This window comes from Athene noctua, chromosome 1 (genome assembly GCF_965140245.1).
Source record: "Athene noctua chromosome 1, bAthNoc1.hap1.1, whole genome shotgun sequence".
Classification (NCBI taxonomy): Eukaryota; Metazoa; Chordata; class Aves; order Strigiformes; family Strigidae; genus Athene; species Athene noctua.
In genome coordinates, this window is record NC_134037.1 from 245,058,783 (window position 1) to 245,076,539 (window position 17,757).

General features: G+C 38.3%; 1 protein-coding gene across 2 annotated transcripts in view; it reads left to right on the forward strand.

The window, feature by feature from the left end:
• Positions 1 to 258: 258 nt before the first annotated feature.
• Positions 259 to 17,757, forward strand: part of MICU2 (mitochondrial calcium uptake 2) — a 145,880-nt gene continuing 128,381 nt past the window's right edge. The window contains exon 1 of one of the 2 annotated variants that reach the window (XM_074915483.1): positions 259 to 556. In XM_074915483.1, the coding sequence (XP_074771584.1) occupies positions 353 to 556 (204 nt within the window). In that variant the 5' untranslated portion in view covers positions 259 to 352. The remainder of the gene's footprint in view (positions 557 to 17,757) is intronic. The other variant, XM_074915475.1, reaches the window with a different exon arrangement.

The window sequence follows — 17,757 nt, forward strand, 5'->3', positions numbered from 1 at the left end:
CCCGGCCGGGGGTGAAGGGGCCGGGAGCCGGGCGCGTTTCCAAGACGGGAAGGCGGCCCTGCGGCGCCGGTCACCGCTGTGAGACCCTGCGCAGCTCTGCCTGCGTTACCTCACTGCCAGCTCCGTCCCCTCCGGTTTTGCGGACAGCTTCCCCCCCGCTGGCGGAGCGGGGCCAGCGCGCTGCGCTCTCGCAGGGGACGCAACGATCGCGACGGGGCAGAGCCGGAGCCGCCGCCCTCGCCCCGCCGGGCGGGCGGCAAGCGGCCGCGGCCTCGGGCCCGGCGTTGCGCATGCGCTCCGCGGCCGGCGGCGCCCGTTCGATGTCGGCGGCGCCGCGGCGGCTTCCGGGAAGATGGCGGCGTGGAGAGCGGCGCTGGCGGCGGGCGTCCGCGCTCCGCTGAGAGGGCGGCTCGGCGGGCTCCGGCCCCCTCGGAGCCAGCGGCGCCCGCCCAGCTGGAGGGTCGCCGCCGCCGCTGCCGCCGCCCTGGTCGGGGGAGGCTCCCTGGCGGCGTGTTACAGCGGGCGGCCGGGCGTGTTCCCGACGGTCCTGGCTGAGGTAAGGCGGCGGCGGCGGCGGCGGCAGCAGCAGCAGCATCCCCGCTCCGGTCGCCTCGCCCCCCGCCGGCAGGCAGGGCCGGACGGGCCGCAGGCGGGAGCCGGGGACGGGCGTGGAGGAGCGGCCTGCGGGCGGGCCGGGGTCCGTGGTGGTCAGAGCTCATCTACCTCAGCGCCGTGGGGCAGGACCCGGCTGCGGGAGGGAGCCCCTCCTCGCCCGGGCCGTCCGGCAGGTAATGCGCGGCCCCGGCTTCCTTGGCAGCAGCTGGAGGCAGCGCTGTGTCACTTAAACTCGTCCTGCCTTACCTCACTGTCGGGAACTTTGCCGTTTTTCTCAGCGGAAGGAGGCAGGGTTTGCCTTAGCACCGAGCGTTTCCCCCGTTCGCTTGACAGCCCTGGTCGTGCGGTCTGATGAACCGCCGTGGTTTGCACAAGCACACGGCCTGTAGTGAGCTCCTCGTTTTGGCGGTAACTTTCAGAGGTTGTCTTCTTTCCGTGGTGCCTCGTCTACCTGTCAGGTGCTGTTGGACAGTTATGCACGTTTTTCCCATTATAAAGAATACTTCATTAAAATAGTGCTTTTATATCTCACAAACGCATTACACGTAATAGAAAGATTCCTCTTGGTATGTTCAAAATGCGCGCTATGGATGTTGAAATATAGTTTGCCTTGGAGCATCAGTGTGCATTCAGAAAGTTATGTTCAAGAACAGATAGTCATTATTTACAAAACAAATCTTTACAAGTTCCAAAATACAGTTATACTTCCCAACTTTATTCTTTTCGTGGAAGTAGTGAACTTTTCCCCATTCTTCCTTTGGAGAAGAAGTTGCTGTCAGTTCAAGTTGGTTAGATATTTCAAGACTGGAAGACCTAAATGTTTTTTAGGCCAGTGGGTTTAGGTGGGATGAGGGGAAGAGGTCAGTGTATGCTTGCAGTACAATTCTTCTACTTATATGTAGGAAATTTTGAAAGTATTCAACAGTTTTTGTGCTTTGATGGTTTGTCTCTTAACAGATAGTGAACAGGCTGAACTGCTGGCAGATAAATAGCAACCTTTATTCTTGAGTCAAGAATGAATAATTTTTATTTTTTTTTTTTTATATTGCAGTCTTAATTGTGGAGAATTTTAAGCTGTGTCTTCGTCAGAAGCTCCATTTTTTCCAAATAATCATGTTTCTAAATAGATTAATTATTAGTCCTTGGACAGCACATGTTAAAACTTCCATTTTCCGTATACAGCTCCTAGTGAGGAAAGTATCCATTATTCCACTAGGAAGCCTACTGGAAACATATCTTCTTGTAAAGAGCCAACAGAATATGATTTTATGTTTAGTTATGTGACATTTTTCAGCAGCACTGCATTATGTTTAAAAAGTCCTGTTGTTGAGACCAATTTTATATATGTATGGAACTCTTGCATAAGTAGACGTGTATGTAGGTATATATAAAAAGTGTTAAGTGCAGGAAGTTATCACTTTTAAAGGGTGTTGAGCAAAGTGATCTGGTTCTGGTGCTGATGTGTTCAGGTAATACCTTCCATGTAATCCATGGACATCCTGCAAGTATACACTTTTAAGTTCAGTTCTCTGGGGGAATTCCAAAAGTCTACACCTTGTTTAATCGACTTATTTTTGGAGACAGTAAATGGCTGGGCTCTACAAATGTTAAGTAGTTAATTCAATTTAAACTTTTCATTTTTCCAGTAAAGTGACTGCTGGAGATGCTATCATAGTTACAGGGAAAAGTTCGATGCAATTAATATATTGGGCTTTTTAAAATTGCCTAAGAACTGGCCATGCAGAGTGTAACACTAGGGCAATAAAACAAAAGTAGAGCTGGATTGTAAGAGCTATGATAGATAGAGCCAAAGTAGCATGCTGTGAATCTTTTAAGCAGTATAGATGCTACTTGTGGCTTCTTATTGACAGAAATAGGAAATACTCAAAAGCAAGACAGTGTTGAAACGAGTATATCACCTTTATTTTATGTTTTGAAGAAATCTTTTTTTCAGTTCAGAGCTGTCTGCAATCCTGTTAAACGGAGATGCTTTTCACAATCTAACAGTGGATAACTGTACTTTCTGTTATTCATTTTCATTATAGCTAATAATAAGCAGCGTTGCTTGAGACTGTGCTGGTGAACAATTCTGAACTGTTCATCTGGCAGCATGTTACGTAGTGGAAATGTTTGCAGCATAGATATATGAAATATTATAGGTTAAGGTAAGTATTTGAAATTAAACAGCATAATTTTCATGATCATTGTGGTAATAAAGGAATATGCAGTGGAAATGTTTATACTTCTCTCTCATCAGCCAGGCCTAACATTTGCTTTTGAGAATGCAGTGACATTGTGCTACAGTACTTCGCAGTTTTCCTTGGTAATACAGTCTTTACTGTTGAATCGTAGGAATGGATTGCTGCAAAATGGTTGGTAATTATTTAAAATATTTGACAAAGCGAAGTTGACAAAGTGACAATGTATCTCCATGCTGTAAAGCGACAACAGAATATGATTTTATGTTTAGTTATGTGACCTTTTTCAGCAGCATTGAATTATGTTTAAAAAGTCCTGTCGTTAAGACCAATTTCATGTATGTATTGGACCCTGGTGTAAGCATAATATGAGTCACTGAGTAAATTCTCATTCTTGTCCTAAATGAGATAACAACCATCAATAGTTTTCTTGCAGAATCAAAGTCTTCATTGTAAATACTTCTGTTTGTTTAGTTAAGTGGTTGAAGTTGATAACTCTGTTTAGATTTTTTCATTATTCTCATAAACTAATCGCTATAAAACGAGTCAGAAATTTTTCATCTATACCTTTTTCTAGACAACTTCATAGATATAATTTACTGTCGAAGCTGGCAGACAACAAGTTGAAGTTCTGTAAATTCAGTATTCTTTTTTTCTTCTAAAGCTTTTCATTATTTTAAAATCAAAGACTGATACCTTTGGCACCTAGTTTCTTAAATCTTTATTTATTTCTAGTTCTCATGTGCTTCTGCAATGGGTTTAATCCTGCTCATATTGGTTGTTGGCACTTCTGACTTCTGCTCAGAGTGAATGAAATACAACCTGTCTACAAGTCTGCAAAATCAAAGGCCCTGCAAGGTCAATTAATATTTTTTCCTTTTGTGAGTTGTATGGATAGTGTCTGTTTTATTTTGTGGTGGCATGTTTGGTTACTGTGTTCTAATATAATTGTTTATTCTGGCAATAAAATTTAATTTAGGGTTTTTTTTAAAACCTTTTTGGCCCAGTTTTTTATCAGCATTTTCACTGCCACTTAGCTGTTCTGACAGCTTATATTAAGTAGGTAGCATATTAATAGTAAAACTTTCTATATGTAAGATTACTTCAGATGTAATATTTTGTACTAACTGTCTGTTTAGAGCTTCAGTGATTTATGAAGTTGTTTTCATTCTCTTATCTTCATTTCCTGACCTACTATTTAGAAACATACAGCTAATATATATTGGAGTAAGTCCTTAGTGCTGATTGTAAATCTCTACTGTACAAAGATTTTTATAGCAAAATTAACATAATCTTTTTAAAAATTTTTATAGATACGAGGTTTTAGTTCTAGCTGCACTTGTTATTTACCATGAAACTACACCGACAATATCCTAAGCCAGATATAGCCTGTGCTAGGAAAAACTAGATCTAAATTAAATGAACTAGCCAGATTGTATAAAGGGGGAAAAAATGAAGGGGAAGGGAGGTAAGAGCTCTTGTTCTACCAGTGTAACTTAGAATTTATGTTGAATTTCACTAAAAGTATTTCTACTGTTATCCTAACCAATACAGCCACATCAAAAATGTACACACTTCAGTGATACTATGGAGGCTGCTTTTCTTCTTTAGTGGTGTAATTCAGATGACACAATGGTACATGATTTGTAATCTTTATCAGACTTGCAGTATTGTCTACCGTGTCTTTATTACCTCAGAGTTTACAATACTAATGTGGCATTATATAGCCTAAAGCTGGTGGAATTCTTTGGTTAAAGTGTGCTGTTTATCACGAGGCAGCTTTGCAGTCAGTTAGGTTACCTTTATTGGGGTCAAGAATTGTGCCAAAAAGCATACATGTGAATTTGGAATGGCATACACTGGGAGGCTATAGCATTTAATGGGAGGCAATGGCTCCTGCCTCCCTACTCCAACTAAATTTGGAACTTGCCAAAGGACCACATCATTGATCTCATACGCTCACAAACTGCAAAGGATAAGAAAACTGAGAAGCAGCAGGCTGCCAGAGGCAGCATCTCCTGCCCCTGCTGAGTTCTTTATGGACACATTTTGTCACTAGCTTCAGAAAGAAGGATATCATTTGATTCTCTCTTGAAAATTTGCCATCCCTGCAATGTCACATTTTGTGCTAAGTCACTGTTTTCCAAGTGAGACTGGCTGGAGTTGTTACTAGCACACATACGAAGTTATATGTGTGCAAAGTCTTGTCTGTTTGCTGATAAATGTGATTTTGTTTCAGCATTCTTTTTCTAGGGTTGTGGGAGTGTTAGATGGTACTTAAATATTTGATACTGCTTACCTGAAATAGAGGGAAACACAATAATAGCATTCTTTTTTTTGTCTGTTCTTGTTAATAATTTCAGTTACGTGATGGTAGTATAATTGATTTTCTTTATCTTACCTTTTCTACTGCTGCTTGTGCTATAATTCTTCCAGGTAAGATGAGACTCAATTCCTGTCCTGAAGGTCTTAAACAAATACATATGTTGTATTTGATCATACTGAAAATACTAAGATAATGCTTATTACAATGGTTAACAAACCATTTGTGCCATTTTAATTTTTTTAGTGTCTGAAATTCTTGTTTTATTTAAAATGTGTTTATTGAAACTGTCCTATTTGGACCATGTTACATTTTTTAATTTCAGTTTAAACTACATTGGATGTTTCACCATTTTCCAGTGTTAATGATTCTTAAGAGAAGCAAAGATAGCCACACACAGTAGTGGTGACTTTGTGTCACAATGATATGAAAACTGTTATTCCAAGCAACTGGGAGTAGAATACTTCTAATGATTAAAGCTAGAGAGAGCTTACACGAGTTTTCTGGAGCTACATGTGTAATCACCGCAAAAAAATATTTTGGAACTATTGCCTTCTGCTGTTTAAAGAAACCAGAATATGTAAAGGATTCCCTAAACACCATTTTATTCAGGGAAGACCCCCTTGGTTCTGCCACCATGGAAAAGGCAAAATAATATACTGGAGCACGTCTTTACAAATTACAGGGCTATGGAGAATTCTGTACCACAGTTCATAGGATAATCTAGGGAGAGGGCTTAAATATAACTCTTAAATTTATCATGGGTTTAGTAGAAGTCTCTGGACTCCCACACTTGGAAGCTGATAAAAATGGTTAAAAAAGTTCTGAAGGGTTATCTGTGTTTCTTGGTGATGCTTTGAAATGTGCACTGTGCCTCCAAAGAGATAAGTGTTGAGATGTAGTTGTTTTAAACGAGTTCTGATACATTGTGTGTGGTTTTTCACTTAGGTAAAACTTCCAACCAAAATCAATAGATGATTTGCAAAATAACATCTACTATAAGCATGTTACCTGTTAAGTGCATTTTTACTTGATTGGTAACTCCTGGCATAAGCATGTGTAAAATACATATGTTTCCAAAGCAAATGTTATCAGTTACATGCCTGTCAAAAGTAGCATTTTGTTTAAATCATTTGAAGTCATTTCTTCAGAGCAGTGGAAGGAGGAATTGTGTAGCTCTTTGATTTTGCTGGTTTTTTGGCCACGACCTTTGTATCCAGGACCACTTTGTGACTTAAGTTATGTTTACACTACTTTTACCCACACTTTCTTACTTGGTATATTTCTGAATATTTTTTTGGAATAGATGATGTTATATAGGAAGGCAAGCTGTGTGTAATAACTGCCTGTAAAGGATTCTTGATCTTGGAAGATGCAAAGTGTATATGTGGCATTCGAATTAGGTCACCAAATAGAAAAAAAAATAGTGTATTTCTTTGTAGAAACCATTGTTTAATCTATAATAAATTGTGAGTCATTGATGAATCTTGTTAGAATGGGAAGTTTTGTGGAGGTTTCTTTGCAACCTGTTTTAAAAGCCTTGTTCATCCTGAGGGAAGATCACTGCTATTGAGATGAGGTGTGATAAATATAGAACCTGGGATAAGATTGCATAAGGATTTGTAATGATGTATGGAATTGCCTGGAGGAAGGAATGTAGTTCTAAAATAAAACCAGAAAGAATATGCACAGTCTAATCTGAGAAATACACAGGAAGATTCTTGTGCTTACTTTGTCATAAAATGAAAAAGATTGCCTGCTTTTTTTGAATTAAAAATCCTAGAATAGGTTGTGTCTGAAGTAATATTTTAAAGTGTTTATCTCTGAGTCTTTATTCTATTAGAAATTAATTGTGAATGCAAATGTAGCCAAGCATATAGTAGATGACTAGGATGCTCACAAAATAAAATTAAGCATGTATAAGTCTGCAACATAATGGTTTAATAGGCTTTTGAAACTTCATGCAAATGTTTTTAATCCACATCAAACATGCTGCTCAGTGATAGCTTGCAGGCTTCAGAGAACCCTCAGATTTGAATTCAGCTGGTGCAAACTTGGCCACATGGTCGTGTCATTAATGCTTAAAATCTGTATAGTAAAACAAGGCCATGTAAAAATCACTGGAATTACCATTGCTGCTGTGGGTTGGAGTGTCTTAAAGGATTATATTTTTGGATTGTTTTTCTAAAAATCTCTTTCCTGCTTTACCTTGTCACATACTTAAAATGTTGTCCTTCTGTGGGTTTTTTGCATCTTATTTTGCTGCTGACTGTTGTTTTCTCTGCGTGACTATGTATTATACTGTATGGTGTGGACTGGGATGCAGTGCACAGAGCTAGGCAGTGATCCCCTGCACGACCTTAGATTTCTGTTCTGGTTGTAACAGGCTTGGAAAGGTGTTAGAGAATTCCTTACTGCATCTTCAGGTTGGGTCCCTGAACCATCTGGAAGACAGTGCCTTTAAATCTTGTTCTCACTGAAGAATCTGCAGAAGTGGCAGCCTTTGGCGGGGCCCAGTGGGTGGTTTGAACCTGTGATGTTTCTTTACAGCAGTGCCCAGCGTTGGAGGATCTTGTTACTGAGGCACCGTTAGCTTCTGGCAGCACTCCTGTGGTGGCATGTGGTAGCATCCCTCTACAAACTTTGCCGTTTACTTTCTCCTGTATCTTTACTGCTATATTTATTGTCTCAACAAATATTACAAAAAAAAGTCTTAGATCATGACAAGGCAGTCAACTTTGTAGGTAAATGCATTAAATACTTCCTGGTTTTGAACAGCAAATGAGCGGTCAATTTTTTATTATGTGACTGAGATACCCATAGTCTGCGGCTACATAAGAGAGTTTAACACAATTCATGCATATGCTCTTCTAACTGGTATATCATGTAAATATATTACTACTAAGTTTTTTCTTTGCCATGCATTTAGAAGTAAACTGAAGTACTACAATATAATTGGTTTGGTTCTGGGCATTTAAATACCTTGGTAACATTGTTGCCTCCTAATTCATCCAGAATGAATGAGTTTCAGTTAATAGTCCCAGTATACTGTGGAAATAGTATGTGTTCAAAAACTGCATTCCTCCAGTGTTTAAGCATCAATATATATCAATCTGCCCTGCAAGAAGAGTTATTTGGAATTAGATTGCCAGCTCAGCCTACCCTAATCTTTTTTCTTTTCCTTAAATATACTTCAGTCTTTCTGAAACTGTTTCTCTCATGCAGCCAACCAGGGTAGCCTTAGCTACCTCTTGTTTAATTCTGTATTTCACTGTGTTATGGAAATACTGTATGTATCAGGTATCCACCAAGCAGTCTAAATCAATAACTGAGATATTAAATATATCACAAACATCATTCTCAGCATTAGTAACATACAGACATTGTCATGTTGCATGCCTAAAATAGAAGGCAGTATAGAGAGTATGGAATCTGTAGGACCATGATGTTATAATTAATTATAGACTTAAATATTACTTATGGATATGCATTTGTTTCCTAACTTTAAATATATGGTATCCTTTTCAGCTTTTTGAATGTCAGATATTTATATCCTGAAGTTTTTGGCTTTGAAAATATTTACATTTATTCCTTTCTCTGTGTGCACAGAGATTCTTTGTGCAGGTGTCTTCACTGATACTAAAACAACATGATGTCATATGTAATCTTAAGGGTCAAGGTTAAAACTTAACTATCTTTCATCTGATCTGTCACCTTTTACTTGAATACACTCTTGCTGTATGACTTAAGTGATTAAATAAAATCTAACTAACGTTCTTTCTAGTCAATTTGATACATGTGGACAGATGGGGTGAATTAAGCTGCATGGTTTTGTTGTGGTTTTAGTTACTGTTTTGTGAGTCTTTAGCTGTTTATGTTAGTGGACAAACATAAACAGATAAGAACGTTAAAAAAAATACTCTTTGGAATAGAAGGAATTGCACATAATAATATTCTGATTTTTAACAAAGATCCCAGAGAAGAAACTAATATTTATTTACTGGGGATACAAGACTTTTCCTCCAGGAAATACTCTAGATGGTTTCAAAATAGGTATTATACTGTTTCTTTTTTATCTGCTTTCTTAGATGGAAGCTATGCTGTGTGGTTTTTTCTAAAAGCTTTGAATGTAGTTATAATTAGCTTTTTGTGGGTAAGAAATTATCTGTTGTGTTGTGTACAAGCAGTAGCATCTATTCTCTCGTTGATGCTGTTTTGTGGTGGTTTCCACACGTGTTTGCTGGATTAGCATGACAGCTCTCTGTTACACTTCCTGCAGACCTATGTGTAAAGACTGTGGCTGGCTAAGTATGGCTATTCCTGACATGAGCGTCAGCATCTTGGAAACATAAGGTAGCCAGAAAAAGAAGAAATAACTCATACTCTAGTTTAATTTGTGCTGTGGAGAAACTTATATAGACATCACTGGTGATAGCTGTAACAACAGCATTAGGGCTATTTATTCCATCTCCTCATTTTCTGCATTGGGTACTTCTAGGTCACTGAATTTTGGTACATTGTAATTGTTGTCTAATTTTCTTTTTACTGTGGTTCTTATAATAAGGTTACTTAACTAGGCTTAATTTTGTTTGAATAATATTCCAGAAGACACTAGCTAGAATTATCATCAAAGATAAATGGCAGATAAAACTGTGTGAAATGCTCATTCAGAATACATGTCTACTGTTCAGAATACTCTATCTCCTTACTGCTACTCCTGAAGGTTTTTATTATACTATGAACTTGAAAGACAAGAGAAGGGAGTCTTGTCAGCTTTAAACACCAAACAGGATTTAAAGTAGTTTCTCAAGGTTTGTGTCCCTTTCAGGGTAGGAGAAATTTCAACAGTGACTGTCTTATACTGATGGAGTCTATAAAAAACAGTTATAGCAGATGAAGCTAATAAATATTATTTTATCAGCAGTGATACCTCCCTGCTTCTTAGCCAGATCATCGGGGAAACTCCTTAGTCTGCCTCGAAAAACTGCAGAGACCAACTCTAGCGTAGATGAAAAATTTACATGAAGGAAATCGGTGTATCCAGAAATCATTTTTTTTCTTAATCTTTCTTTTTTGAAAAGTTGGTGTTTTCTTTGATTATGCCTATTATTGGAGATACTGCCATTAATAATCTATTAAATTAGAATGCAATAGTAAAATAAAACACATTTAACTGCATATAAAGCTATATAGTTATAATGTAAACAAACTTTATATAAAAGTAAGCAGATAGTAGTATGCATATGTGTAAAACATGCTTAAAATACAAACTGTGGGAATGCAGTAATTTTCATTTAAATTGAATGTAGCCAGACTTAGCCACATGGAAGCCTCACAGCAAAATCTTAAAATATATTGGAATTAATTTATAATGGCTAGACATGCTCTGTTTGTGGTGTACAGTTAAAATGTGTATTTTAATTTGCCATTCAAAGTAAGTTAGTTTCTGACTTTAAAGTAAGTGGTACATCTGAGCTGGATTTTTATAGCTTGGTGGTTATTGCTTGTGTGTTTGTATTAGCTGCTGCAGTATTTCTCTTTTTGGGAAAAAATAATTGTTAGCTTTTTCACATAGGATTGTAGTAAAGAAATTTGTGCTTGTCTTCCTTGAGCACTCTCCAGCAACTTTCTTGAAAAAGAGTACTAAAGACCTAAAAGTCATAAGTAACAGCATTTAAACTGTGACCTATGGGAAGGACTCAGCATGGAAAACAAAACCAGCAAAAACTAAAGCAACTCTCTCTGTTCCGTGATTTTTTAAAAAATCTGTTAAAACTTTACATTTTCAGCTTAGCTGAAAAACTGTCACGGACAATGAAGAGTTTAAAGTGTACAGAATTACTTCTTCTAGAACAGTGTGTTTTCTTTTGTTCTGAATATGCCTGTTGTATGGAATGTTCCTACTCAATCTCCCAGAAAAACACTGTAGGAAATTGTTGACATACTTTTTTCCCAGCTGCTGTTAAATTTGGAAAATTGACAATGTCATATTGCCAAATGGTGTTGCATTGTTATGCTTTAATGTTAAGATTTATGTTCTTACTTGTCTTCTGCCTCAAGAGTTAAAAATATAAAGAAAAATCTTGATTTAGACACACCAGAAATATTGCATGTGTTAACTGAGCAGCATTTGTATAGTAGTAAATACCGGATTCTTTGTGAACACCTCTATTAAAAAAAACCACTTTCATCTGTTAATATGCCATCTGTTTACTGAATGTTTAATATGGGTGCCTCATTTTATAATTGTGATTAAGAGGTTCCTCGACAGTACTGCTTCCTGAATTGACAGCAATGTGATCAAAATGCATTGTCAGAAATAGTGATTTGTTGGTGTAAAGCTCTAAAAGCAGTAGAAGATGTTCCACTATGGGTAGCTTTTTGTTTGCACTGTACACTCATGCTCAGTGACACTGGTAGGTACCACTTCCAGTATGGCAGAGTACTCATACTGACAGCAAACAGGGAGCGATTATCCTGAGCGTCATCACATGGCTGAATCCTTTGTGGGAAGGATTTGTGAGACTAGTTGTGGGTGTAGTGGGGCATCTTTCTTCCTTTTTCATCCCCTAATAGCTTGTTAATTAGATTTTTGTGGGGATCTGGGAGTCTTCCCTGCAGGGCTCCTTCCTCAGGTCAGACACTGCAGGATGAAGTGCAGGGTCCTGGGTCTCCTCTCCGAGCAGCCTGCAGGTCAGGTCACTCTCCCTCCATCACTTCCAGGACCAGCAGACTCCAGTGTGGGACTGCTCTGCGCTTCTGCTTGCCAGCAGGACCAGTGCTTGCTTCTACGCTCTCCACTGCTGAAGCAGAGAGGCTGGGCTAGGCTCAACCTTTGAATTCAGAGTTGGAAGGTGGTGGGTAATGGGAAGCAGACACAGTGGCTCTGGGCCAGGCTGTGTAGGGATTAAATTCTGGATGTGTTAATATGATGGAATTGGACCCTTCCGTATAGTTCAGTAGAGTGTGTGATTGCGTATCACCTCTATAAATTCATGATATGTACATCTGCTTCTGGCTGTCAGAAATATCCAGTTGATCTGACTAGACCACTGCAAGTCACAACTCTTTGAGGTGTGTTACACTTGGTGCATACAGCATTCCTTGTCAGCCATATCTGGGACATTATTTTGCTACTTCAGACCTGGAGATTGTGAGTTTTCCCATCACTGCATGCTTGAGGGACACTTCTAGCCCATTTAGTGTCCCTGTGAATATGTTTGGCAAAACAAAGCTGATAGAGCCAATATCCTTTATTAGACCAGCTTCTGTAACTGAGAAGATCACACAAGTTTTTGGTTACCACACCAAGTTGTCGAATGTGTCTTCTCTGTCAGTGAACTTTGAATAGACAGATGAGTTACTGATGTTAATCAGGTTATCTTGAGGTAGCCATGAGACAATAGTGATGCATTTCTGATAGTGGATAAGGTATTGGTCCTACAGGCCATACTTTGCAAAGAGCAGAGTCCGTTAATAGTTTCATAAGAATTTGAAGTTAACATGCAAGCAACATTCATGCCTATATATCAGCTGAATAATTTTTCATATTGAGAAGTTTTGCAGAATGTGAGAAACTTCCCCTATAGGCAGTCCATAAAAGCAGTTCTGCTTTCGCAGTAAAAAATGTCCTTTATTCAGTTTTGGTCCTGCAATCTTTCTATTTAATATAATACTTTTATAGTAGGGGAAGCAGGGGAGGAGAAGGTGAATCTGCTGTCCTCCAGAGTTAGTTCTACTGTATTTTTGGAACTGATGTATGCATAAAACACTAAGGAAAGCACCCTGTGTTACTGTAGTTGTCTCAAAAATGTTATTTTATACAATAAGTATATACAATAGCATAATGCATTTTCCATTATTCATAAAAGTGACCATGAAATGTATGACGTTCAGAGAAATTAAAATGCTGTTACATATATTTATAAGCAATTTACTTACCACATAACCTGTTAATGGTAAAACAATGCTTTGATAAGAGGCTAAGTTGAACTTCATGCTAGGGTGAGATAGTGGTCATAAGTGTTCAGAAATCATAAATCAAGCCTTAAAATTCAATTGTCTGAAAATGTAAGGTTTTTATTTAAGGTCATGTAGATTCTTTTTATTGGTTTTGAACCTCCGGGCTTGAAACTTCTGAATTGTTAGGGCTAGAAGTTTTTCAGTGAAAACTGAGATACTTTCTCAGTATTATGAACAATAATGTGACTTCAGTGATATCAAATGTTTTGCTAGTATTCGTGATGAAACTAAGCAACAGGATTAATGTGTTTGTACACTTTGTATACCCTTGACTTGAGAATCAAGAGTAGCAAGAGTCTTGATGAGTTCTTTGGTCACATTTGTTAAATCTTGATGTGAGAAACTTTATTGAAGTGCCAAGTTGTGCTACTTACCACAGTGAAAATCAAGCCTTTAATAATAGAAAAAGGGCTGTAAAAACTGCTGACTACTTTTACCGTGTGGCATTCTTAGTTGGTTATCCGTTTCATATCCTATCTCCTTTCCTTATACTGTAAGTTTGCTCTGTATGGCTTATATTCTTGATTTGTTAAGTTGATGGCTAGTGACCTTCAAGTTCCTCCATATGGAAAGGGGGGGAGGATCACTTCCCACACAAAAGAGACTTGAGAAAATGGTAAGCTTTAAAACAAAAAGGGGGGGGGAATTTTTGTTACGTGGAAATAATTTATGTAGCAAATATAAACTTAGATTATCTTTGTCTGTTGTTTTTGTACAGTGTCTTGTATATTGAGGTCATTGTTAATGACGGGGTTCTCATGCACTATAGCAAACCAGATATAAGCATGTGGTACCTAAGCCATGAATTCTGGACTGAGTTTTCCTGGGGAAGTAAAAGCTCTCCCCTATGTTTTTTATGGGGGTGTTGCAATTAATTTTTCTCTAATTCTCCTCTTTATCGGCATGGGAATAGCTGTGTTCATTGGTGTGGAATTTTAGCAGCCTTGTGTTAAAAGCAACAATGAGCATAATGATAACTATGCTAGGAAACCCTGGGCCTCTGCATTTGTGTACAGAAAGCTTCAGACTTTCCTGTAGTAGTAAGTTTGCTGGAGACCTGGCAGAGATTTTTTCTAATTTTTATTTTCCCCTCTGAAAACAAAGCAGGTTATTGTAGTCTACAACATGGGATTATGTCTGTTTTGACAGCATTAGGAAGATTTCTACTGCCGAAGACAAGGAGAGGAGAGGTAATTTTCCAGAATAAGTAGTCTGAAGGTTGGGATATGAAATATTTAGGCTCAAATCCATGATTCAGATAGAGCACAATGCAAAGTTTGGGCTGCATCTTTGATATTGCAAGTAAGTGTCTTATCAGCCAACTTACTAGGTGTTCTAGGGTGACTTTTTTTTTTTAAAGTTGAATAGCAGCAAAAAAATTCTCAGATGTACTGAAACTGTGGTCATGTTTTCCTGCCAGTCCAGGTGCTTCAGGACTTAAAACCAGTCTTATATTAAGTATATATAAGGCCAGTTTGTAAAAAGAAAAAGCTTTCTGGAGAGTTGTGTCTTTTTGTTAGTTTAAGTAAAAATATTTAGGTTCTTTGGTATTTTTTATCCATGATAAAAATATGATTCTTTTAGAGGCAAAGTGAAAGAGAGGCACAGTCTTTCAAATGTTTGTTATTCCTCAACCAGATTTGGATATAAGTGGATGCAGCAAATACAACTGAAGAAAAAACAAATCAATTTTGAAAGGAAGTGTATTATCAGCTTTTCTCTGTCCTGTCAAGTTTACCAAGAACTTCATGAAGAAGAACTAAGTTTTTTCTGAAGCTTAGAGTCAAACCAGTTGTTTTTATGGAGCATTTAAAAGGTTCACACACAGATAACTTGATATTCAAAGTACAGTTGGTTCAGTGTAACTCATGTAGGTATCTGTGTGAACTGTATCATTAGGTTAATTTGCCTGTTTTAAAAACAGTATTGGATTAGAGTTGGAAAGATAACGCAATAATTTACCAAGTGCTAAACTGAGTTTAAAATCCCCCTTAATGGTATACCCTGAAGTATGTATCTCAGTTATGTTAAAGATACAAAAGTTAAAAATAACAGGGAGGAGGAAAGGCATATCTGTTGTGTCAGCAAGGCATGTGGTAAGCTGATGTATAAAGGGGACGTAATGGATCTGCTTGGATTCCAGCCAGCAGTGCCGGACGCGGGCATTCTGCCGAGGCACATTCCGGGGCATTAAGTGCAATCCCTTCCTCCAGCGTGCTGAGCCCTCTGCGTAATTCATCTTCCCTGCGGTTCCCTCTGCCAGGGGCTGGGCCTACAGTTTAGCCAGTTTCATTACCGGTGCAACTTCTTGGTAGTCACTTTTTCATTTCAGGGCAGTGTTTGACTTCTGAACACTGGTAGAGCTCTGTTTAAATCTACTATGCAGGCACTATCTTTCAACTTCGTGTTACTTTTAATAGGGTATTGGAATCTTGTTTCTGCTCTAAATTTCTGGTTTTAAGCAAATAGTCTTAGAAAGATGGCTTTTTATTCTATGTTTTTTACTTTTGAAGTGCTATTGGTGTTAGCATGCAAAATTAAGTGGTGGTGGTATTTCCTTTTAACCTCTGTCATGTTAGCAACTTGCTCTGATACTACAGCTGGTTGCTACCTTTTAGCAACATGGAAGGAAAAAAAATGTATGATCCATTTTTGTGACCACAAAGAGAAAGTACAGAAGGAAAAAGGGATTCTTCATCAGTGGAAGGCACCTGTATATTTGAACAAGTAGTCAAGCACTGCAGTAAAACTCCCTCCCTAAAGGTGTCCAAGATGGAAGTTTACATCTTCCAACCTTTGAGAAACATCATTCCCATTTTCTTGGCCGTTTAAAAGTAAGATTAATTAGGGATATAACTCCCTGTTATGTCTCCTAGAACAGAAACTTCTAAGACATTCAGAAATATTTGCAGGGTTGGCCTCCTGCTCCTTCCTGTGCTCAGAGGGATGGCTTACCTCAGATACACTGATGACAAGCGTACACCATTTTGTGAAATTAATTCCTCCAAGGTACCAGGATTATTATTTAGCCACATGTTTTACAGAATAACCAGAGTGAACCTGAATATGTAGACTGTAGCTTTCTATGTTTGTGTGCAACCCGTTTATAAAAAGAAATGTTATGAAAACGTTTAACAAAATATAAATGTTTATAATATTATAGCTTTTAATATCAACTTTTTGTGCTAACAGCTATGATTGCTTTTCATTGTTATTGAAAACCTGTTTTGTAACAAGAAGTTTCAAATAAATATTTTATGTCAAGCTGGGCTGAGATTAATCTAAAGATATTAATATGCCCAAGGTAACCATGACCTGCACCTCATTGAGATGCTGTGCCTTGAAAATATAAAATGACCTGCATTTCTAGCATGAGTGTTTATATGCACTTTTAAAGAGCCTAATGGCCAAAATCTATTTTTAAAATCGCTTTTTTCTGATGCATTGATAGCAATTAATCCTTATTCAAAGATGTAGTATTACAAGCTAAGCTTGTTAAATGAAACTTTGATTTACCTTTCACTTCTGCCTTCTTAGAAGATCTTCCTAATTTAAGTGCTGCATAATATTGTTTATAGTTGTGGATGCAAAGAACTAGAAACACTGGACAATGGAAAGCATATAGGAACAGATGGCATTTTCCTTCTCTAGCATTGGGAATGTAGTGCACTGATGTCTGTCCTCCTTCCAGTCCCACAGCCTTGCTTAAGAAGAAGCCAAGGTCCAAAAAACTTGTGTTTAATTTGATGCTGTCATTTAACATTCTCCATGCTTCTGGAACTAAGCTATTTACGTGTGGGACCTAAATAACCATTCACAGCTGCTGCCAGCTTATACCCTGGTGATGGTTATAGCTCCTCACCCTAACACTGGAGAGACCTCTTTTAAATATAGTATTTTGATGAACGCTGTGTTTCTTGGTTAGAGCCCTTGTCTAACCCTGTTCATGTTTCTTGCATTTAGAACTGACATTAAGTTCTGTTAAATATGGGGAGCCATAAGCACTTGAGAAGACAAAAGAGTTTTTAAGAAGAAATAGATGTAACTCAACAGTAGTAGTGTGAAATGGTATCAAAATATGCCTTACACTAGATAGTCTGTTGGGCAAACAGGAGAGTCATGCCTCATTTTTGGCAAGTTCCTCTGGTTCTGGTAGTGGACATTTTTTGTCATTGTAGTTGAACTACTCTGTGCCGGCTGTTTAACTGTATTTTTCTAGTAACTTTTGCTGAGCTTTCCTGAGCATTTAGAGTGTTGGGTATCTAAAGAGAAATTAATAGGAAGCTAAAGCAAAGGCAGTAGTGTTTATAGTGAGAGAAAAAAAAAAAATGTAACACTGAGAAATAGCTTGTCACCTTTTTCTCAACTCTTATCTATTCATTCCATAATCCTATCAAAATAAAGATAAGAGGATAAACATCTGAATCTTATGTTTGTGTTCTTGTGAAGTGTAGAGTGGGAAAATGGCCCTTGGAACTTACTGTTCTCTCTTCCTGGGTATAAATTTTCTAATTTCCTCCCGTTGGCTTTTATGTTGCTTTCCTCTTGCCTCTAAAGAGCATCTTCAGCCTCTGCCTTCCTGCTTTGAACTTCCAGTCT